The sequence below is a fragment of the Paramisgurnus dabryanus genome, chromosome 6 (assembly GCF_030506205.2).
Source record: "Paramisgurnus dabryanus chromosome 6, PD_genome_1.1, whole genome shotgun sequence".
NCBI lineage: Eukaryota > Metazoa > Chordata > Actinopteri > Cypriniformes > Cobitidae > Paramisgurnus > Paramisgurnus dabryanus.
Window position 1 is genome coordinate 15,990,023 of NC_133342.1, and position 25,754 is coordinate 16,015,776.

General features: G+C 36.0%; 1 protein-coding gene across 1 annotated transcript; it reads right to left on the reverse strand.

Moving 5' to 3' along the window:
* Window positions 1-1,452: 1,452 nt before the first annotated feature.
* Window positions 1,453-23,852, reverse strand: abhd3 (abhydrolase domain containing 3, phospholipase). The gene is made up of 9 exons (XM_065268075.2): window positions 23,481-23,852; window positions 22,404-22,567; window positions 15,894-16,076; window positions 11,027-11,072; window positions 10,134-10,246; window positions 8,237-8,410; window positions 7,336-7,384; window positions 7,084-7,249; window positions 1,453-6,025 (listed from the first exon to the last, which is right to left on the reverse strand). Exons 1-9 carry the CDS (start codon window positions 23,640-23,642, stop codon window positions 5,844-5,846), a joined length of 1,239 nt encoding a protein of 412 aa, XP_065124147.1. The 5' UTR covers window positions 23,643-23,852; the 3' UTR covers window positions 1,453-5,843.
* Window positions 23,853-25,754: the final 1,902 nt, after the last annotated feature.

Genomic DNA, 25,754 nt, shown 5'->3' on the forward strand with positions numbered 1-25,754 from the left:
TATATAAACCATTTATTAAATATTTCATAATTTCATTGTTTTCTGTTATTTCTTCCTTATATTTATAGCCATGTTAGTTCTTTAAATATTATGTTTACATACACTTTAATATGCATAGGCCTGTTTATATAATAAAAAGCACCTATTTTGTTGCTAAAAACAACATTATTTTGTGTATTTGGTATAATACAATGTGTTCGCATGGTTTATGGTTAAAAAAACATTATTTTTCACATATGTGCAGTTTTGTAGCTCCAGATTTCACTCTCTTCCTGAAACAGACTGATTTGAAAAGCTTTGTATCGCTGATTTGCAAGCTAATCTGTACGTTGTGATTGGCCTGAATACCTCTGATGACAGCTGGAAATGTGACGCTCCTTACCATGTTTGAAAGATTCACTCACAATGCAATGCTAACAGGAGTTAACTTACAGGCTGTAAATCCAAGTGGAATTATGATAATGTCGGCCTTGTCTACATCACCAAATACACACTTACACACCAAAGGAAACTTAAAAATGTGAATCGGATAATAGGTGCTCTTTAAAGCGTAACTAAACCCCTGGTCAGAGTGTGACTCCACCCACTGGCAATATTTGAAAAATGCAAGAAAAGTGGGCAGATCCCAACAGAGATAGAGGGGACAAACTAAGTGTGTAATGAGATCATAACAAAGGCGTGGTGATCTTGAACCTGCTTAAGTCACAAGGTATTTTTTGGAACCAACATCCAATAGGAAAATTAAACTGCAGTAGCCACCGTTCAACCTGAAGAGGGCAGCACTAAGACGTTTTTACACCATATATTGTAGTATTGAAACACTTTATATCCAAATGTCAAAAAAACTTACTAAAATCAATGAACAGCACTAATAAAGCATCATTCTTACAGATCATTAACTAAAAAAAGTTGTTTTAGAGTTTAGTTACTCTTTAATAACACTTAACATCATGTTTGTGTGTGTGTGTGTGTGTGTGTGTGTGTGTGTGTGTGTGTGTGTGTGTGTGTGTGTGTGTGTGTGTGTGTGTGTGTGTGTGTGTGTGTGTGTGTGTGCTATATTTATATATTTATTTAGTATGTTAACATAATAACTTTAGAACAAACAGGAAGAAGACATAGGCTATAAGATATGAGGTAAAAAGAAAAAATAGAAAACTGAAAAATTATAAAATATTATATATAAAGGGCTTTTTTTGCATTACTGTGATGTATACTCACAAAAGGTCACTCCTATACTTGTGTGGCAAGTGGTCATGGAATAACTGGGATATTTACATACACCCATTTGTTATTGCAAAACATCCTGATCACCCTGTTTTTTTTCAATATCACTTACATAACATCTTGTTTATAAAGCTGTTTATACTGTATAAGCACATTTATGCCATTACCTATACAGCCAAACAAATGTTGTGCTGATATTCAATACACACAAACATATTTACAAAGTGAAACTGTGCTGTTAAATTCCATAATTTATTTAAGACCACAATTGCACTTATAATCCATACAAGTACATGTGCATATATTTCTTCTACATCCAGTAGACTATCTTGTATTAAAATCTTATTGCTGCACATGTTAAGTACACGATCCTTTTATAAATTTATAAAAGGAAAGACATTTTCATGGAAAAATATGTCTGTTGTGCTACAGGTTATGCTATGCATGTTTGTACAGTTACTCAAGACACTTAGAACAGTGACACATGCTACTGAGAAACAGGATAGGCAGGGAGAAGAGAGAAAAGGCAAATCCACAGGAGCTCTTTTGCTCCTAAAAGCGTTGACAGTTAGAAGCATAATATGAAGCAGCACCTTCATTAGGACAGACAAAGGTCAATACAACACATGGCGGGGGGGGGGGGGTCAACAACTATGTCTATCATAACATTCATTCATGAAAATCCCTATGTACAGATTATTCTTTACAACAGCATACATCCTGCACATTCTCACATAAATAATGACTGCTCCTGTTATATTCATTTTTTTTCATATATAATTTAAGGAGCAGTTGGATTTTATGGCACTATCACATAAAGAGCCATTTTTAAAGCAATTTGAAGCAAGCGGAGGTTTGTTTAGCGCTCAACATTGTAGACAAGCAGTAGCTCAAGTCATTTTCGTCCAGTTTATAGGGCTACATGGGATAAACTAAAATAGTGCAATTTTCACATTCCTAGCCAAAAATTGTGATTCATTTACAACTATTGAACTAGTCAGTGTCGAATGTGACAGTAGCGAATGACAAAAAAGTGCATGCGGTACATTCTTAACAAAATAAAATACACTGAGATGCGGCAGATAGGATCTTTCCTTGCCTTAAAATAACAACTAACAGGAAACACAAACACAAAACAGAGGAAGTGAGGTGAGCTGGTTAGTCTTTGAGAGCTAACATAATGTTGACATCTTAGATGCATAAAAAAAAAATGTGTCATTGAGTTAATACAAATTCATAAAAATGAATCCATGTTAAACTGGCCTTACCCAAAAAAAAAAAAAAAAAAATAGATACATCTTCTTTTTTTAACACTGTAAGGAGCATACAGATAAGGTCATAGTGCAACAAACAAAAATAAATGAGTGAAGATAACTGCTCACTGACATAGTTTGACATACTGTGAATAAAGTTTACATACTGAGGTAAATGTGCGGAGAAACATGATTTCACCAACATGATCTTACAGGAATTCATACAGATTTTACAAGGTGGCTAATTTGTATTAAATAGTACAACCACATTCGTAAGTTTTCGTACGATTTGCTTTCGCCCCGTTCCTTTGGTGTTTTATTACTGTCTGTTTTTTACAATTCACTTACACAAATATGGATTAGCCAACTTCGTAAAATATTCAAAAATTCTGGTGAGATCAGGCTGGATTTCACTGTATGGATAAGAATATTATTATTATTTGCCCAAAACGCTTGAATGACCTCCTGCCTACAATCATCTTAAAACTACAGTAGTATAAGAAGTCTTATAAAGAAAATGTCCAAGCCAGATTTCATCCAAAAATTAATCTAAGTTATTTATAATTTTTATATTCATAATATTTTTAAAACAGAAATGTGGTCTGTTTTTAGGACCACACACACATATTATATATATATATATATTTTTTTTTTTTTTTCGTTATTTACTTAAAATATTACAATGCTTGAAGCAGTTGCATAATTTCAACTACATATATTGTTATGTGCAAAACAACAAATCTCAATTTGTATAATATTAAGTGCTATTTTATGTAACAGTTTACAGTTACCGTTTTAATTGTTTTCTTTTTACATTATGGTAATGTGAATTTGGCGTCTAATAACTGCAATGGAATCGGCTGCATTTTTATTATGAAAAAATTTATGTTTGTTTTTATTTTGGTCTGACTCTGACATTCTTTTTTTGTGAGATTCACCTGATTCATAAGTTCATTGACTACACAGGTCATATAATTATATTATATCATCAAAAAGTTGAAACTTATTTCACTTTATAATGTTTATTTCTTTTACTTTTGATGATTATAACTGACAACTAAGGAAAATCCCAAATTCAGTATTTCAAAAAATTTGAATATTGTCAAAAGGTTCAATATTGAAGACACCTGGTGCCACACTCTAATCAGCTAATTAACCCAAAACACCTGCGAAGGCCTTTAAATGGTCTCTCAGTGTAGCCTGGCTCCGCCCTCCTAAGTGCTTCCACCTAATTTTCATTTCGCTTCAGCAGTACGTCTGGGATGGCTCTATAGAGTTTCGTTTTCTCCTGCAAAAATCTGCAGGACCAATCAGCGAACAGATGGGGGTGGCTAAGAACGATGACGTTGAGGTCGTGCGTCAGTTTGAGTTGTAGTTCAGTAATGGCAGCGGAGAAAGACGTGAGAAAAGCTATTCGGTCCGTTGTTGCAAAACTGCCGAATATACACAAGTTAAAGCCGGAGCAAAAACCAGGTTTGCTAAGTTTTGTTTGTCTGATTATTCTGACTTGTTGTTTCGGTCCGGTTTCAGTGCATGATATACGTCACGACCACACGTTAGCAATTGGCTTTGGCAGATCCTGAGTGACTCTGGGCAGATCCAATAGTTTTAAACTTCAACAATGGACCCTCCTTAACGGAAGTAACGCTTTGCAATGGAGCGTGGCCAGACTCTCTGTACAAATGAAATGAATGAACGAGAGTCTGGTTGGAACAGGCTACTCTCAGTCTAGTTCTGTAGGCTAAATAATCATGGGGAAGACTCATGACTTGACAGTTGTCCAAAAGACGACCATTGACACAAGGAGGACAAGACACAAGAGGCTGGCTGTTTACAGAGCTCTGTGTTCAACCAGATTAATAGAGAGGCGAAGGGAAGGAAAAGATGTGGTAGAAAAAAGGTGTACAAGCAATATGGATAACCGCACCCTGGAGAGGATTGTGAAACAAAACCCATTTAAAAATGTGGGGATGCAGAGTGGACTGTAGCTGGAGTCAGTGCTTCAAGAACCACTATGCACAGACATATGCAAGACCTGGGTTTCAGCTGTCGCATTCCTTCTGTCAAGCCATTCTTGAACAACAGACCGCGTCTTGTCTGGGCTAAAGACAAAAAGGACTGGACTGCTGCTGAGTGGTCCAAAGTTATGTTCTCTGATGAAAGTAAATTTTGCATTCAGAGTCTGGAGGAAGAGAGGAGAGGCACACAATCCACGTTGCTTGAGGTCCAGTGTAAAGTTTCCACATTCAGTGATGGTTTGGGGTACCATGTCATCTGCTGGTGTTGGTCCACCGTGTTTTCTGAGGTCCAAGGTCAACACAGCCATATACCAGGAAGTTTTAGAGCACTTCATGCTTCCTGCAGCTGACCAACTATATGGAGATGCAGATTTCATTTTCCAACAGGACTTGGCACCTGCACACAGTGCCAAAGCTACCAGTACCTGGTTTAAAAACCATGGTATCCCTGTTCTTAATTGGCCAGGAAACTCACCTGAAAATCTATGGGGTATTGTGAAGAGGAAGATGCGATATGCCAGACCCAACAATGCAGAAGAGCTGAAGGCCACTATCAGAGCAACCTGGGCTCATAACACCTGAGCAGTGCCACAGACTGATAGACTCCATGCCATGCCGCATTGCTGCAGTAATTCAAGCAAAAGGAGCCCCAACTAAGTATTGAGTGCTATACATGCTCACACTTTTCATGTTCGTACTTTTCAGTTGGCCAAGATCTCTAAAAATCCTTTCTTTGGATTGGTCTTAAGTAATATTCGGATTTTCCTTAGTTGTCAGTTATAATCATCAAAATTAAGACATAAAAACTTTGAAATATATCTGTCTGTATGTAATGAATGAATATAATATACAAGTTTCACTTTTTGAATGGAATTAGTGAAATAAATCAACTTTTTGATTATATTCTAATAATATGACCAGAACCTGTAAACCACTATTTGTTGTTCCTCAAATAGATATTTCATAAGAAAGGTGTTGTCAAGTCATGTCTGATGCTGAATAGTATAATTCAGTGTTTCAGACTAATGTTTATCATGCGCTCAATAATAAAACCTCTATATAATACTATATAAAATATTCAAACATAAACATGAGTCAATACACACACGCATAAAACTCACATATGAATTAAGAAAGAAGTAAGTGCACCAATGGCTGGATGGAACAGGTGAAAGCCAGAGAAGCTTTTCGTTTCCATGAATGTAAAATCAAAGAGATGTGCTTACTAATATAAAACCAAATGACAAAAAAGAAACAATCCTGGCCTTTAAGTAAACCTGTGTCCTTCATTTTGGAAATGGATCAGGAATTTTTTGCTCATGGCTGTAGAGGGAATGGTTGGAGAGCGTCAGTAGAGATCATTTAGACTGCTGCTGTTTTCAAAGACGGCCTTAGTAAACTGCCGGAAAACTCGATCCATGTAGGTGCTCTGCCGAGGCCACAGACCCTCCAGAAAACCGATATGACCGCCGTGGCAGGTGATGAGGAGAGCAAGATTGGGGTTCTGCTTCACAGCCTCCACTGGAAAGGCTAAAAAAGACAAACTGTTATTGGCTGAAAAAAGGAAAGACTGTTTTTGGCCGAAGAGACATTTCACATGAAGTTTATTACTGTTCCTGTAGGTGGTAACTTGTAAAGCACTACGTTAGCAACACATAGGTTCACTTCTCAAGATACAGATATACTATTAAACTAATCTGGGTGATTCTCACAAAATTAGACTTATGTGGTGTCGTGAAAAAAAAGGAAATGCAAAGGAAGAGTTTCAAAATAAGAAGCATACAGTTACAAACATCTTTTCATGTTATATTTTGCACATTATTTGAAATGACATCATACAAACCAATTTTGTTGTTTTTTCCACATTTAAGGGGAAATTTTTCATTACCGCAACGTGTCCATGACTGGATTTGGGTTCTTTGACATGAAAATATTTATAATTAAAAAATCTAAAAAATAAAAAGCTTCAGTGCATGTTATTCTATAAACATTTACTGTAAGGAAACATGTAAATCATTTGGTGATCATTGGTAAATGTAGAGACAATAATAAGGAATATAAATGTGTCTAAGACCAATTTTCTCATCCTCCGCAACAATTTTCAATCATTGTTTAAGCCCTCAAGGAACTAACAATAAAAAAAATTGTTGTAAGGGACATAATTGACTGTGACACTCAAGATGGCTACCAGGTAAGCAGTTCTTATTTTTTTCACTCCAGATTAAAGTTGAAATTTTGTTTGTCATAGTAACTAGACAATTTTTAAGTTCTCATTACCGAAACATGAGTTTGTAAATGCATATATTTAATGTAATATCATGTTGCGGCAATGATAATTTTGATAATGATAATCTAAAAAATGTAAATAATTCTATAGGAAAAAAATTTAAATCCTCTAAAAATGATGGTTATAGTAAATTCAGACCTTGATCTTAAATGTGCAAAAAAATTGGCTAAAAATTCTAATGCTGGATACCTTCTAAATCTGGATTTCGTGAGAATCACTCATCTGCAATATATTCTGTCAAATGCATAAATGTAACCACTACGGGATTCTGAATTGGCGCAAAATGAATGTCAAAACTCACCGTGATTGGGTGAAAAGACGTCGTCGGCTGCATTGAGGCATAGCATTGGCACCTGCACGGACTTGAGCTTGTGAATGGGGCTGGCGTCTAGATAGTAGTCGTCATTGGAAGGATAACCGAACATAATGGATGTGAAACGTTCATCGAACTCACGGATCGTTTTAGCCTGTGAAAAGGATAATGCACATGCAGCGATGAATAATAACAATAACAGAAGACTGTATATGGTCTAACTCAGATTGAATGACACACCTTCATCACATGGTCTATGTCGTATTTCTTTTCGAGAATAGGTCTGTGACTGCAAAAAGGAAAGAAAAGATAAGGTTTGAAATTTAATTTAAATTGCAATTTAGGCTTAATTCAATATTTATCTTAGTCTATTTATTATTGTAACCAGCCAATATGTCATCATTACTTAAGCAAGGCATTAATAATAAAATCATACTACCACAACGTATTTTAAAGTACCTTGGAGTACTGTATCATGCTAATATGATGAATTTGTTATTTATTAGCAATGTATACACTATAAAAAGTTGGTTCAACAAAAAAAGTAAGTTACATGGTTGCCTTAACATTTTGAGTTAATTAAACATACAGGGGCGGTTTCCCGGACAGGGATTAGACTAGTCCTAGACTTAAACACTTTTAAGAGCTCTCCAAACTGAAAACAACTTGCACTGACATATCTTAAAATACATCAGTGCTGTTTGTTTTACCTCAAAATGCACACAGGTAATGTTTTTAGTGAGGCATGTTTGTTAAAACTAGTTATATTCCCTAATTAAACTAAGGCCTTGTCCTGGATTAAGCTAATCCTGGTCCGGGAAACCACCACACAGTTTACTAATATTTTTTAAGTTGAATTAACTCAAACGATGCAGTTCTTTAATAGTTAATTACAGTATAACCAAAATAAATCAATACACTTAACAGTGAACAAACTGTATTCAAGGACTTCATGTCCTGTGTCCTGAAACTCTCTGCACTTCAGCACAAAATGTAACTGGCACCGTAATCTTACTTGGCATTTTTGGTAACAGACCCGAAAATAGGAACAGGCAGGGACAAAGTCCTGTGCCGTGCTGCTAAACACACTAAACTATAGAAATTAAGCTGGGCTTATCCTTATCCCATGACCCCCACTGACCGATCCACAGAAGCCTGCAGGCAGCTGGTGAGGTAGGAGTTAAAGAGGAACCGGTCCAGGGGTTTCTCCAGAGAAGCTGTGCACTCAAAAACATCCCAGCCAGCCGAAAAAACCACCACGCCCTTCAGACGCGTCTCATCCCCTTTCCGCCCCAGGTAGTTTGCCAGCATCATCCTGCAGGGTGACCCATGAGTAACACGTTTAATTACTAAATATTTTCGAACATGCATGTTATGTATTGAAACACCTATGGGTAGCGCATTTTGGGGAATAAGCTGTTTGAAGCTGACCCTGTTTTTCCATCTGCGACTGAGAGGATTAAAGCAGCAAGTTGCTGACTCAAGGTTTATCTTGACAGAGGTAAAGAAGTAGAACTTTCAACTTTAATGAAGCGTTTGAGCTGAAGTTTCTCGTTTGTATCAGATGATAAGGAGATAAGATCAAGAACAGAGCATTTATAAAAAATACAGTAAATGAACAAACATTTTTACATTATATAATTATGTTATATAAAACTATGATTCTTATTATGGAAATCGCAATGTTTCATCCTTCATTTAAAATTAAATCCTGTTTGTGTCTCAATGGATAGAGCATTGTGTTAGCAACACAAAGGTCATGGGTTTGATCAAACATCATGATAAAAAAATATAAATTGAATGTATTGTAAGTGGCTTTGTATGCCAAATTCATGATAGAAATATACAAGATTAAATAAGTTCACCTGTAACAAGGATAAACATAGGGAGACCTCAGTGTATTTTATTGTCTCTTGAGATTCATATTTGGGACCCTGGACCACAAAACCAGTCACAAGGGTAAATTTTTGGAAATTGAGATTTATGCATCACACGAAAGTGAATAAATAAGCTTAGGATAGGATGGTTAGGATAGGACAATATATGACTGAGATACAACTATTTGAAAATCTGGAATTTAAGGGTGCAAAAAAACTAAATATTAAGAAAATGCCTTTAAAGTTCCGCAAACGTAATCCTGGCTAAGCAGCTGTATCTACTCACAAAAATAAAAGTTTTGATATAAATGTATAAAATATCTTCAAGGAACATGACCTTTATGTAATATCCTAATGATTTTTGGCAACAACAAAAAAAATAGACAACTTTGATCAACACATTGTATTTTTGGCTTTTGCTGCAAATATATACTGCTTTTGTGGTCCAGGGTCACATGGTATTGCATTGGGAGATCAATCCTAAATCAATGAACTCGGTTACATTCATTATACAGATTTGTAAAGTGAAAAATGGGGCTTGAGAAAGTGATTATAGCAGCTAAACTCCTATTTAAAGGCTGTAAAAACTTTGTGTGTGTGTGTTGGCATATGTGGTTTACGGGGACATAAATAGTGTATAATGACATTTATTATGCTATAAACATGGTTTAAAGGCGGGGTGCATGATTTTTGGAAAAAAAAAACTTTGTAAAAGGGAGTCGGGCCGAGTACCAAAACACACTTGTTGCCAATCAGCTGTAAGGGGCGTGTCTACTAACCAACATCGTTGTCTGGGTTGCGTATGTGTGGGGCAGGTCTTTCAAAATAAGGTTAAGATTTTATTGAGGTATAGGGGTGTGATTGTTTAGATGATTTTAAATATCAACATTGGCTTTCAGAGATCATGCACCCCACCTTTAAGTGTCCCAGTAAACTGAACCGCTTAAAAAACGTACTAAATGGTACTTTTTGATAGATCAAAACTGCCAACAGGTTTTTGTGATGGTTGGGGTGACTGGGGTAGGTTAGGGGATTAAAATATACAGTTTGTACAGTATAAAATGCATTGCGTTTATGGAATTGTCCCTGTAAACCACATATGCCAACGTGTGTGTGTGCCCGTGTGTGTGTGTGTGTGCGCATGTGCATGCATGCTCTCACCCGCCCATAGAAACCCCAGCTGCCATGAGCGGAGCTGTGTCAATAGTCCGGTGGACGTGTTCAATCACCATCTCCAGATCCTCTGTGTTGGCCGCACAATAAGTCCTAGGCGTCTATAGTACAGTGAAAAGAAAATGTAAATACACTTTATATACAAATGCATAAATGTAATAGTCTTAACTTTTTTGTTTGATTTTGATTATTCTGTCTAAGTTCTTATTTCAGAGCAGTGAACACAATATCAAATAATATTATTTATTATAAGGTTATATCAAAGGTAACATGATGTAAAGCGCATGTTGTCCGAATAGTGTCAAATCATATTTTCTTAGGACACAAAACATTTTTGCTGCTAAAGAGAGCGAGTCAGGAATAAAATTGCTTAATATGTACCTTTAAATACAAAAATATAATTTCTGATCTGTTGACCTTGAAATTCTATTAGGCAAGGTCATTGGCAGAAGGTCCAGATCAGAATAAATCCTCATCTACCAAATTTTCAATGACACATTCACAGGTGATTCAGGCTTTACCAATGTATGAATAGCCTGATATTAAGATGGTAACAAAAGATTTTAAACCTCTGTATAGGAAAACACCATCATCTGAATTTCAAAGAAGTTCACGACTCAGGGGGAAGCAAAACGTTTTTCATCTACACGCTCTAGTGTACAGGGTGTTTTGCATAACAAATATTACATAACTACTAGGACAATGATTCATGCATTTGTTAATATTCATGCTGACAGCGGTGTGTGGCACCTGTGTCAAAGTCTTGAGTATAAAAGCTCAAACTGAGGTCAAACCTCACAAAGTACCATGAAATGTAAATTTGTAAAAATGCAATTATTCTAGAGATTAACACATAGAAAGGAAGTTAAGATTATCCTTACCAATAACTTTTCACCAGATACACCTCTGTTGTTGAATACAACACATCTGAAAAGCAGAGAACAGAATTCAGAGGAACGACACAGTATGCATTGAATTCGAAATTGGTTAAAGGAACAGTTCGACTCAAAAATGAGAGTTTGCATTTGAGTTGTAAATTCAAATATTGTGACATGTCAACTAACTGGTTAATGTCATTGCTTTTTGGATGTTTTGTGAAAAAAGGTATGAAACAACAAAACTGCCCCTGCTGCAAACTAATGACGTGCCGCCATTTTAAAACATTAATAGCTTTTTCCTCACAAACCTATTGTTTCGCTTCAGAAGACGTATATGAGCCCACTGGAGTCCTTTGGTTAACTTTAATGATTGATTTATATGCTTTGGGGCTTCAACAGACACCCATATGAGGATGAAATTACATTTATTTTCAAATTACTTGTTTGTGTTCAGCTTAAGAAAGAAAGTCACGTGCATATGGAATGGCATTAATCCAGCATATTTGCATATAAAAATAGATTCTGACTTCATAAAAATATATAAGAATGATGCAGTCCCAATCATTTGTAATTACTGGATAAGGATTTTCATTAAACATTTGAAAAAAAAAAACTGTACATTTTTTGACCATGAGAAAATATAACAATATAATTTCAAACAAAAAGTTTTCCTGTTAGTCCTACGTGATATTTGAGGGTCTCTATGTAAATTCTGATGACCTCGAGTCTATCTAAATATTTCCATTGGCTGGATTTGTTTAGAGTTCATGCTGCGAGGTCAGCTTCAATTTTTGACAGAAAACCTCTCATTGATTTCTGGTATAATATGGAAATCATTGTTTAGTCTATGATGTCCTGAGTCCGGTCACACAGCTGTAGTTTTGTCTTTTTCACATAATATCAGTTCTACACCTGGTGATAGTCTGGCTGTTGACGCATGCATGTCACTTTACTCAACTCCACATTATAAATTTATTTGCTTTCATACTATTACTGTAACTCTAAAATCTGATAGGCTGTTATGGAATGGCTGTTAAATGCAGGGTGACTTCCTGTGGCCTTTTTTATTTAACTAAATAAATAATAAATATGAATAATATAGTTGAAAGTGATGATTGACTTAATAAGTGCCTGTAATTCAAATTAAACTTTTTTCTAAGCAGATATCTAGCCAAATACATTACCAAACACTAAATGTGCAAAACTGTTTTCAATTCTAATGCTGAATAAAACTTTGTATATTTGAGGTGCCTGTACTAGCACATAACTTCTAGACTCATTACAGTACCGTATGTGTTCAGTTGATAAGAACAATACCTGAGATATCATACACTGCATGTAACATGTAAGGGCCATATAAGTACAGTCAAACTGCATTCCTGGAGGACCAGTAGTTCTTGTAACCCTGGCTGGCTTATCTGTCAACTTTAAGAGCCTTTTCTGCTCTTAAAATGATCATCCTTACAGGAAGTCAACTCTACACAAACACAGTATTTAGTAATGTATTTTCTCATACTGTGTTATGTTTTTCTGTAAGCAGTAAACTTAAAGAAACAGTTCACACAAAATGTTATCATTTAATGATCCTTGTCGTTCTTCTCCGCAGAAGTTTGGCTTTCTCAGGTCACATGAGCAATCGAGAAAAACACACATTTTAATCTGTTCCTGGCTGTTTATGCATAAATCACATGGTCTCATATCCATTTCTTTTCTGTTGCATGGAAATTTGAGGTTTGAAGTTTGTGTACAGGGTTGAGCAACAGCAGAGTAAATTATAATAAATCATCAGTGAACCAATAGGTGAACTGCCATGTTATCATGAGTTTGAATAGCACAAAATTATTATTGAATATCAGCACTAAATTGCCTTTTTAATAACAATCAACCACCTTACTGAACCTCTCTGGATTTATTCTCATATCCAACATGTATTAACTCTTTCCCCGCCATTGACGACTTATCTTGTCAATTAAGAGGAAACATTTGCCTGAAAAAAACAGGTTCCGTTTTATGGCTATCTGTAATACCGATTATCCACTAGATGGAGCACCTACCCAATTTATAAAAAACTAAAGCAAAAAATTATTTATTTTTACACTCCGTGTACGTTGATAATCGTTCTAAATCTGATCTCTAACAAAACTCCTTCACAAAACATTTATTATTTTCAGCTTTTTGCCAAAAAAAATTTGTAGGAAAATTCCAATTTTTAAGAGTTAAAATATAGATAGGATGAAACGTTTTTTTTTCCGTTTTGTTTGTTTGTTTGTTTATTGTTTGTGTGTGAGTTAATATATGTGAGTTCACAAATCGATTTCTCTGAAAAACAATGCTGTAGCTAGTTAATTTCTTTTTGAAATGTGCCTTCCATGTTAGAAAGTCTGTTTTTGTTTTGGTTTGTGTGATCCTGCCCACTGCCAATTTCCCCAATAGTTTATTTTGACAGTTCAGTTGCCAGTTATCAAGGTTGCTAAAATAAGACAGCATTGGCCCATAAATGTAACCTTCGGTGGACGCAACCTCTGAAATGAGTCAAAGATTGAGTTAAAGCGGACATTTTACAAAACTTTTTTAAGATGTCAAATAACTTTGTATGAAGTTTTAGCTCAAAGTAACACATAGATAATTTATTATAGCATGTTAAAATTGCCACTTTGTAGGTATAGTTTTTGGGTGTGTCCTTTAAAATGCAAATGAGTTTATATCTGCACTAAATTGCAGTGCTGTGGTTGGATAGTGCAGATGAAGGGGCGGTATTATCCCCTTCTGACATCACAAGAGTAGCCAAATTTCAATGACCTATTTTTCACATGCTTGCAGAGAATAGTTTACTAAAGCTAAGTTTCTAGGTTGTTCTTTTTAACCTTTTCTATGTTGATAGAAGCACTGGGGACTATAGCACTTAAACATGGAAAAAGTCAGATTTCCATAAAATGTCCCCTTTAAAATAAAAAAGATAAAACATTTATGTTATAAAATATAGAAAAATAAAAAAGGTTGCAAATGTAAAAATGAGCAGATAAATATTCGCGTTCCTGTATGTGTCTGGCAACCCGAGAGGGGGGCAGGGAAAAAATGCTCCAATATTTTGAATTAAGACTCATGTTGTTACAAACCTGTATTCATTTCTTTGTTCTGCTGAACAGAAAGGAAGATATTTGGAATGAAGCTGGTGCTTAAAAATTGTTTGGTTACAAACATTGTTCAACATATCTTCCTTTGTATTCAGCAGAACAAAGAAATTTAGGTTTGTAAATAGGTTTGTAACAACATGAGGGTGAGTAAATGATGACAGAATTTTCATTTTTTGGGAAACTTTCCATTTAGGAATGATCACTTTCAGAGACATGTTAAGGTAACAGAACACCCTGGATCAGTGTACAAATTTAGTTTCAAATGGTTAAAAATACAAAGCGTACACATTTAGTTGCAAAACAGAGATTACATCCACTAACAGACGTCACTGTTACTTCAGCAACCGGGCCTTTTTTGCTGCGGCACGGAAAGTTGGTCTTAGGTAAGCTGCAAAGCTGCAATTAATTAAGCAGAGGACACGGGCCAGAGCAAAAAGATGCTGAGTGAGCTATTGTGGCCTCACGCCTCTTGAGTTTTAGAAGAATGACTTCCTGACAGTGGCCTTAAAAGTGCCCGTCTCTGCATCCCTATGGGGTTTAATACAGAGCTCAGCTCTTCATTGAAGTGTCTCTCAGTCCATAGAGTGACAGCATCTAGTTTCACACCTGGCAGAATGTGGTGTTACAGAGGTTTTGTAAGGCATACTTTAAACTTTGATCTACACATAACTGATGCAGGTGTGCTGTACAGCTTACAGCATCAGTTTAACCCTTAATAAATCTTACAGAATTAATTGTGCACATTCAATGGAAAATATATTGGTTTTGAAGGTGACTACAGATGCAGTAGACTTTAAATAGATGAAAATGAAAATTCTGTTAATATTTACTAACAATATAATATTTAATATTTTTTTTGCTGAACACAAAGGAAGATATTAATAATCAAGCAGGAAACAGGAACACCATTGACTTCCATACTAGGGAAATCAGTGATGCTCAAAAACGGTTTGGTTACAAACATTGCTTAAAATATCTTCCTTTGTGTTCAGCAGAACAAAGAAATGTTCTGATTTTTCATTTTTGGGTGAACTATCCCTTTAAATCGAAGGTCAATATTTAATATAGCTGATAATAGCTAAACTTATACCAAAAAAGTAACACTTTACCATAGTTCATGTTCATTTCAGCATTTACTAATACATTTTTAAAATTTTAAGTTATAACGCAAATGCGTTAATGCACAATTAACTGATATGAACAATTGTATTGGCATTATTAGCATTAACAAAAAATTAATAAATGCTGAAAAACTATATTGTCCAAAGTTAGTTCATGGTAGCAAAGGCATTTACTGATGTTAAAGGTATAGCGGAAGATTTTCTTTTTCCAGGTGGATCATCAAGACTATTGGTCATCCCAGTTGTCAATCATTCTGATGATATGTTGACGTGTGCTCATCCCTAGGTTCGCTTTTTGCACATGCACACTTTCAGGTGAATATGTGTGGTGGGCTACGGCTTCAACCATTTATTGAGGCTTGCGTTCTCACCGTGTTTTTTTCAAAATGTCTAAGGTTCGCAAGAGAATAAATGTCTACGAATTGTATTACAACAAGAAATATTTGGGAAAATCTTCTGCTATACCTTTAACAAATACAAGCTTATAGTTAAGTGTTCATCAGGAAATATTAACCCTTACTGGACAAATTAAAATGTTGAGCATCTCCTGACCCGGGCAAATCCATTAACTTCCCATTAACAAGAAAGTGTTAAAATTTGGATAAGGCTGCTCACCTGAAGCCCAGATCCCGACTCTGCTGTACCATATGTAGAATGTAGGATTCGCGGCTTGTGCCTGTTAGTCCCGGGAGCAGCAGCACGGTGGGCCGGGTGGACGGGTCCGGGTGGGACAAGCTGTCATCATTATCAAACCAATCCAGAGAGATCTGGCCTCCATCTGGTGCTCTAATGAGCTCACTGCCGGACACACACACATACACCGAACCCAGAACAGAGAGAAACAGCTTAATTTAGCAAAAGGAACATTTAGTGAGTGAACTGTGAGTGTTAATACAAGATTAAGTACTTATAAATTCCACAAAGAGAGAAATTGAAGGGCTCTAACTACAAGAACAAAAAGTAACACGGTATTTGGACATACAGTTTGTCATATATTACATCTTACAGTACCATGTAAATAACACAGTGCAGAATCATTCATATTACAGGGTCTCCAAAAATTTGCACAATGAAATCAAAAGTTATTATTATGTGTGTGTGCGTGTGTCAAATTAAAAGTTATTGTTTATTAAATTAACATTACATTTGATGACCAGATATTGTCACAATAAATTTTTGGTTTATTCTGAACAGTCTATCTTTTGTTTAATTAAAACCAGATCAAACCTATCTCATTTTTATAACATATTGACCTGGTTTTACAGACAAGGCTTATCTAAACTTTAAGAAAATTAAGCATTTTTGACAAAACAATGGCATATTTTAAGATCTATATAGGTGCAAGTTGTTTTCATTTGAGACAGCTCAAATGTGTTTTAGTCTAGGACTAGCTTTAAGCCTAGACTAAAACCATTGGGTTTCAAAATTTTTATCTGTATTCAAAATGCCACACGATTTTCTAAATGCAAAGACATACATTTTTAAAGGTGTCACTACACCATGGTACCACCACAGTACTTTTGAGTGGATGTCAGGTGAGTATCTTTTATCAACAGCTAAATTATATTAAGAACTGAGGTGTTCAGATGCAAAAGCCATTAAATGCCACATCCATCAATAATGAGATAATGATATTAACTAATACTATAACGTAGATAAGGGGTCAGGCAGAGGCAACAAATCCATACACGTAGGTGCATGATTTTTGAAAATAACTTTGGAAAAGGGAGTCGGGTCGAGTACCAAAACACACTTGTAGCCAATCAGCAGTAAGGGGTGTGTCTACTAACCGACATCATTGCCAGGGTTGGATATGGGTGGGGCGGGTCTATCAAAAGAAGGTCCAGATTCTGTTTGGGTAGGGGCGTGTTTATTTAGATGATTTCAAATGTCAACATTGGCTTTCAGAGATCATGCACCCCACCTTTAAAGTCGCCATGAAACGGAAGTAGCGATTGCCTTATTTTCCCAGTGATGACGTATATCCAAGTAAAACTGGCTTTTCAAATGAAATAAGGCAGGGCTGGATTTGAATTTGACTCTCAAGATCTGATTGGATCATTTGAAGTTGGGTTGTGATGCTAACTGCTATTCGCAGAGATCTTCTACCTGACCCCGCCCACTTGCCATACCATATGACCGGAAGTTAAGAGAGATCGTTTTGAGGAGGGGAGGAGATTTGCGTTTTTGATTAAAGATTATCAGGGAACATGATTTTTTTATAATGAAGCTCACAGATAAGTCATCATTTGTAAAACAAAATTCCACAATATTTCAAAACAAATTACAGTTTTTCATTTCATCATGGTGACTTTAATATACATAAAACTAGGTACAGCGAATCCAAGGAACACAAATAAATTACAGTTACTAAACCAACTGTACAACAACTGACAAAGGACAAACTGATAACTGAAACACTAGGGCTATTTATACACAAGGAAACGAGACCCAACTGGGAAACAATCAACACTAAGACCAATGAAATAAAAGAACTACAAGGGACTACAAAACATAACAGAAAGAACAAAATTTCAAAATAAAAGTATAAGGCTGGAAAACAGAACAAGATCATGACAGATATTAACTAAATGCTCTCAGCACGTATTATACTTTCATCAAATGCCTTCGCTTAAAATCCCCTTAGTCCACCCTTATGCTATAATAGAGAAAAAAGTGATAAAAAAAGGATAATTTACAAGAAAACATGTCATACTTTTTGATATGAGCTCCTCAAATGTTACTATTTAATGAACATTTGTGTATATCAGTGGCAGCCGGTGACTTCTTTTTCAAGGGCGCACGATGCAAAGTTCATCACAATCACAATGTATGTATACAGTCATGTGTGTGGTTCGTCAATTAAAAATTTGTGTTTGGCGCGTCGAGTGAATGTGCATCACGTGTCATATCAATATAAGTGCCTGCTGCAGACGCGTCTTAAGAGTTTATGATAAAAGAGACTCTTGCGTTTGCCAGATACTCGCATAATCTCATGCGTAATCAGAGTTTAGTGTTAAGGGAGTGTCTTGCGAGTATTTTTGAATACGAGCGCTTCTTTTATCATAAACGGTTTTGACAAGTGTGCAGCAGGCACTTATTTTGACAAAACATGTGATGAATGTTCATATGACGCAACAAACACATATTTTGAAAACACGAGCAACACACAACACTCTAAACACTTATTTTGAATTTGCGCCCCTCGGAAGAGCAGTCACCAGCCGCCACCGTCGGTGTATTTTATCATAGTGCTGTTCATTTCTTCTTCAAATAAAAGCAATGAGCCATGATGATGAAGTATATTTGACATTAAATATCATTATTGGATTACCGAATTGACAGATTTCACAAACATCTAAAAACATTCATATTCTCATCTGATGTTTTATTTGGCCTCACCATGACTCTGCTGGAAACAGCGGATTCCTCCAGAAAGATTCAATCTTGTGTTATCACACCACTGAAACTGAGATCTTTACCCCAAACCCGTTTTCTCAGGATCTTCCATGCAAAGCTACATGTGTGGTATGTAATTTCAGTCGAGTCATTAAAAATACACTGTAGATCGAATCTGTCTGCTGTCTGCACCACCAAGCCTGGCCTCTGAATGTGGGCAGGTTTTTTATAGACATGCAAATACCGTCTTGCAAACACCAGACAGTGACAGACTGGCACAACACATAGCTATACCAATCTATTTCACAAATACATCTGCAGCATGTCTTGCGTCACACAGAGAAGTTCAACTGGGTTTGAGCAAGTTAACCTCTACTGACAACATCTGTGACAATAATCCTGTGTTTGTAAAAACAAGCTCACACTACAGTAATGCCCTTACAATGAAAGTCATTGAAGCAATGCATTCCGAGGGGGAGGGGGGGTTACAGTGAAATTGAAGCATTTGGTTTAATTCTTTCTCATGGTAACACATGCTATGCTTAGCCTAAGTCTTTGTTACACTTTCAAAAAAGTCTTCTATTGTAAGTGAACTACTTATTATGTACTGAATGCAGTTTCTGATACAACATCAGAACATCACACATTTTTGTATTTGAAAATGCTCAAATATTTGTTTCTCTTTGATTGTGGTCTTCTGTTTGGTATCTGCATTCCCAGGAGGTTCTGTTTCCAAAACAGATGCTTCAATTTCACACCAGACTACTTGGCATTGAAGCTTGCTGGCGATGTCAGAGCTGCCATTGGGCTCTAGTGGATGACACCATACACAAGAGCATTCAGTGTGTCCCAGTATGCATCACACCCTTTCTTCCTAATGGGAATGCGCAGCTGCTGGGACGGTCAAAGATGCCCTTGACTTAAAACACTCTGTCCTTAATCATTCCGTGCAGAACGCCCAGGATCCATAAGCAGATTTACCACTCCACCACATTCACGTCTCTCGCTCCGCTTATAGAGACGGAGGCAAAGGATTAGGTATTGATTCCAATCTCATTAAAAGCAATTCAGGTGATGAGTTTGACACAATGTGAACGCTGTTGTTGATCTGCATCATCGTCTCTGCACAGTGAAATGCACAGTGGCCAGTTTCTCTAAATTGGTCTAATGAGGCGTATACTGCAACATTAAATCTATTTAAACTTAATCAATAAATTATGGTTATAACCCTACAGTATATGCCAGGCAACGACTGTATTGAATATACAAAACTATTTCATTGTAAAAACTGGTAATTTCTCTCAAGAATGTTTTCAGAATAAAAATATATATTTTGTAATGATATATTTGTAATATTTTGAAATATAAAGGCATGTTAAAAGACCATATTTGTTTGCAGCCTACTGTAATGCAAAATAATATAAACTAGTTGTTGTCATACTTTCCCTTTGTATATTTCATATGTGCAATACACCTAGCATATCTAGCGAGTTTTCTCAACAACTATACAAAATGGTAGACCGATTAATCGGTTTTGGCGATTAATCGGCACTAATAGTTAATTGGTGGAACAGTCGCTATCTGCAAAAAAAGCATGCCGATAGTTTTTCCGAGCTGTGTCCGTTGCTTCAGATCATTATAAAGTAATTAATTTGCTAAATAGATGCTGCATTAGCAGAGAAACAAGAAGTTTGTCATCAAAGCTGACAGAACACTAATATTAGTGGTACCTCAAACGTTTACACAAAATACATATATATAATGTTTAATGTCATGATTATTACCATTGATTTGCACAGTGTTGGGTCGTAACGTATTACAAGTAACATGCAGTACGTTATAATATTACTTTTCTAAAGTAACGAGTAAAGTAACGCATTATCTTATAAATGTACACATTTATATTTGAGTTACTTTTTGAAAAAGCAATGCAAGTTACTTTTTTAGTTTAATTAATTCGATTAAAAAAAATTATGTACTGAATTAAACTAGTCATATTATATACCTTCTATGCATACATGCTTGTGTGGGGACTGTTTGAGTCAGAAACTGAAATGGCATAGCCGGGTCCAACCAGACTCTCGTACACTTCATTTGTACAGAGAGTCTGGCCAGGCTCCATTGCAAAGCGTTACTTCCGTTAAGGAGGGTCCTCTGTTGAAGTTTAAAACTATTGGATCTGCCCAGAGTCACTCAGGATCTGCCATAGGCGATCGCTAACGTGTGGTCGTGACATATATCATGCACCGAAACCGTCCGGAAACAACAAGTATGAATAATCAGACCAACCAAACTTAGCAAACCTGGTTCTTGCTCCGGCTTTAACTTCTGTATATTTGGCAGTTTTGCAACAACGGACCGAATAGCTTTTCTCACGTCTTTCTCCGCAGCCATTACTGAACTACAACTCAAACTGACGCACGACCTCAACGTCATCGTTCTTAGCCACCGCTGATTGGACCTGCAGATTTTTGCAGGAGAAAACAAAACTCTACACAGCAGTCCCAGACGTAGTACTGAAGCGAAATGAAAATTAAGCGGAAGCACGTAGAAGGGCGGAGCCAGACTAAAGATGGCAGACCAGAGCTCAACATTTTTGTGATGATATATGCAATTTCTAAAAAATGTAACTAAGTAACGCAATTAGTTACATTTTGGGGAGTAACTTAATATTGTAATGCATTACTTTTAAAACTTTCCTCAACACTGGATTAGCATTAGTTTATATCCAGCTGGTTACTTTTATCCATGATTTATTCATATTTTAAGTTAATAACGAGAGAACGTGAACTATAGCTGTCGGCTATGTTAACATATCCAACTAATCAAAATCTGAAATCAGTTCTTCAGTTTTTATCATCACTGCAATACATCTTTTGTTATTTTGATTAGATGATCATTAAATCTAAAAACAGAAGCAAATAAAGTACAAGACTACAAATATAATATACATTTATGTAATTTCAATGTTACCAGTGGGAGTATTCATAAACCATCGGTCGATTAATCGTTATCGGCAAGCAGGGACCAACTTAGTTAATCGGTATCAGTAAAATCAACTATCTGTCAATCTCTACAAAATACTGTGCTGGAATTTTAGTTTATAACACTTTATAGTTTTAGCCCTTGATATAGACATAGTCCTTGCAATATATAATGACCCAGACATTAATTTGTGAGATTCACCCTTGCGTAAATAAGGTTCAACTAAAACCAGCACTATTACTCATCGTATTGATTATAATAATGTGCAGTCATCAAAACAGGGAAGATGATATAGGCAGCACTATTTTCTCCCATTATGCTAAGAACAGACATCCTCTTAAGATAAAAGTACTATCTAAGTACATCAGCCAATCAATGAAATAAATGCTGAAAGAAGCTCTCTGATCATTTACCAAGGGTGCTTGTATATGCAGATGAAGCCAAAACATAGCTTTAGGTGAAGGGACATGGCAACTTCAACTTGAATGTGAAATCCGCATTTATTTGAAATGCTGATTCAAGTAGGTACAATTTAAAGCAATTGTTGCTGAAATGTAAAATATGTGCATGATCTGACCACTTTCTCTGACATTGAGCTTTTTAAACAGCTTGAGTCTGACTGCAGAGCCATTATCAGCCATTATCAATAACCGTCCATTTCCCTGAAAGCATTTATTGAGTATAGGAGGTTAAACAATGATCACATTCAAAGCACTTTTACAGTAAAGGAAATGTGCTCACTTTCTGTAGCTGACCCACGGTTTAGCAGTCACAAATGGTCTGAGCAACGTTTGGATTCGGCTTTCCCAGCACCAGAACGTGGGGAAGTAAGTCTCTGACACCACAGGACAATTGTCCCTCAGGAACTGATGAAACTTGTTTCCTCCAGCTATGAGTATTGGTTTCTGTAAAATATAGAGCAGGGGATTGTTTTTATCTTGGAAAGCAAAATTATAACCGAGACAGGGGTTCTAAATTCCAGTCTTGGGGAACCAGCTTGCAAATTTTATATCTCCCTTATATAGCACATCTAATTCCCAAAACATCTGCAGAACTGAGCATGTCAGATACGGGCAATATATGTGCAGTGTCTTAACCCTTATTCTGACTATTTAAAAGCTGTGCAAAACAGAAAAAACTCATATGTCATTACAGAACAACATGTGTAAAAAATTATAATTTTGATAGTCTAAAATATTAATGAAAAACTAAAATAAATAACATTGTTATATGTTTATTAAATTGTATCAATGTAAATGTATCATACCAAAATAATTGTATGTAATATAACAAAGTTTTGGCAAATTTGTTAAATAAAATCTTAGTTCTAATTCCAATATACTTTAATTTAAATTAGTTTAGTTGCATGCTTTGGCTTTGACAGTAAAGAATAAGTACACTTTTTAAACAGTCGTATCCATCCATTATTAATAATTTATTCTCTTCTCATATTGATCTAAAATGCTGAGATGCATTTAATAATCAATCACTGTGGTAGTTTGACTTTGATATTAAAACCCGATGTCCTAATTCATTGCTCAGATCATGGATTTCAAGTACTTTATTTGAAATAAAAAAAATACAGCACTGCTCACACCACTGCATTCATGTCAATGTGTGTTTTTTTTTTAAAGCTTTAATGCATATTCTAGAGCGCATTATATTTAAATCATATTAACAGAAATGACGTAATAATATCCGCTTGCATTATGACATCATTAGCCGGCAGTTGTCGGGCGCTGATTGGAGCTGTCAACCGCTGCAACTGTGACACGCGATTATTTTCTGATCATAAACGCCGCAAAACTGTCACCTTACCTTGGCCACAGACATCAAGTAGTAGCAGGCATAGGCGGCGCTGAAACCTAGCACTACAGATAGTCCAACCCCAGAGCCGAATAGCCCGACTTTGACTTGGTTTTTGAGGTAAAGTGAAAGGTCACCGGTAAATAAATTAAGATTAAGATCCAGTGAAATCATTGCCTAGTCCCTGTAAGCCCCACGGTTCCGGCTGCTGAAACGCTCGGACTCCTGCGGTGCTGATGGATGGATGCGAGTCCAATTTCTAAATGTAAAGGTGTCGGCGAATCGAGACAGGAGTTTAAATATGAGGAGATGGGTGGCGCTCTTTGTAGGATACAAGGCGAAGTGCAGAGGTGCACAGCAATGCTGCCCAAATGCAACTCGCTAGAGGAGAACACAGGATGAGGCCAAATGGGCGGAGCATACCGGCTCAGCATGTCTGCTTTCTTGATGTGTGTTAAACGCGCACAGTGCACGTAACTTTGCGAATTAACGACACCTGCATATAAATGTATTGTTAGTAGTATTATTTTGTTTCGATGTGATTATAATTATAGCTTGTTCTGTGCTTCCGTATAAATGCTTACTTTGTGGGATTCTGTATTGAATTGTCACGTGGTACGCGGTGTTTTTCTCAACACATACGTAAACGAACCAATCAAACTCTAATTTCATCATATGAACTTGAACATATTTCACTTGGGCAGCAAGGTTATTTATTTATATAGAATGTGTGCATAATTCCTACATGATACATGTACAACTCATAACAAATACGAAAACAAATAACGTTAACTAAACAAAGTAACAAGATAAGGATATATAGAGGGAAAACTATTTATGCTAATGGTAAAATTACACATTAAATTAAACAAACAAAAGTAGTGCCTTATATGTCTGTTGTTTTCAATATTGTTTAAAGTAATGTGATATTGCCTGATTTCATTTATACATAGCTTAGATTTACACAAAAAGGTTATATAAAGTTTCCCTATGAATGCGGTTCAATGGTAAATTCGGCATTCTGAGCCAATTAAATCCTATGTTGCGGGATTGGTGATGAATAATAATTAGGTTTCGTGACTGGATGCTCAATTGGTTACCAAGTTACATCAACCACCATACAATTCGACGTTTGACCACAGCATTTTTGACCACAGACCACGATTAAGTGATAAAAGCCTTTCAACAGCATAAGCCTTTATAGCCTTTTGACTTTAGTATTTGGTTGGCTGGGATAACAGGTTTGAAAGTGGATGGTCCATAGTAGCACATTAAGTTCACCCATGGGAATCAATAAAGAAATGATTAAATGGGGCCCAATTCTTACCCACTGTATTCACTCAAGTGGGCCACATAAGGCTGGTGGTTTGTAGGCCACCTTCACCCCGTTATTAGTGCCTTTTTAAGATGCAATAAACATGGTAAATAAATCAGCTTTACTGTACTCAGCAGCACCCACTTAGGACTAACATTCATGGGGCCCATGCAGAGCCACACAAATTTATCTGGTCTTCACTTCAAATTGATTGTATAAGCTATTTCTGCTTATTTTAAATCTTGACAAAAATACTGAAGTTATTATTTTGATGTGTTAAATGAATATAAAACGTACAGTATGTTGGCTGGGTTTCTTTAACTGTGAACTAAACTGACTAAGCATCATCCAACACACATAGAGGAGTATATGTTGAAAAGAAATACCCGGATGGCCTACTGATAAGGTCCAGATCTGCCAAGATTCTTTATTAAATGTCAGATGGACACTTTTCTATCACATAAGATAGAGGTCTTGGTTCTGAGCTGCAGACAAATTCCAAAAGTTAAAAAAAACAATAACTGAAAAAAACTGTAAACTCCACCTCTTGTAAGTGATATAGTTACTGAGAAATGTATTCCTTGTGGTAAAAATGTATATGTTTTACAAGCAAATTACAACTCAAAGAAACAAACTTCAAACCCTAACTTAAAGTGCCCTTAAAAAAATTAACCATGGTTTTATTGTTGCAAAGGTGTATAATTACTATCAGCAAAAAACATGGTTTCACTACACTAACCATGGTTTAACTATGGATTTTGATAACCATGGTTGTCAAAACCATGTTTTTTTGTAGTAACCATGGTTTTACTACAGTAACCATGTTTTTTTTTTTTTTTTAACTAAAACCATGGTTAATTTTCATGGTAAGGGTGTGTTCTGGAATGGGTTTAATGCAGAGGTCACATTTCGAGTATGCGTAAGAGACTTGGCATGTCACACGTTCACAAAATTTAACTCAAATATGGTAA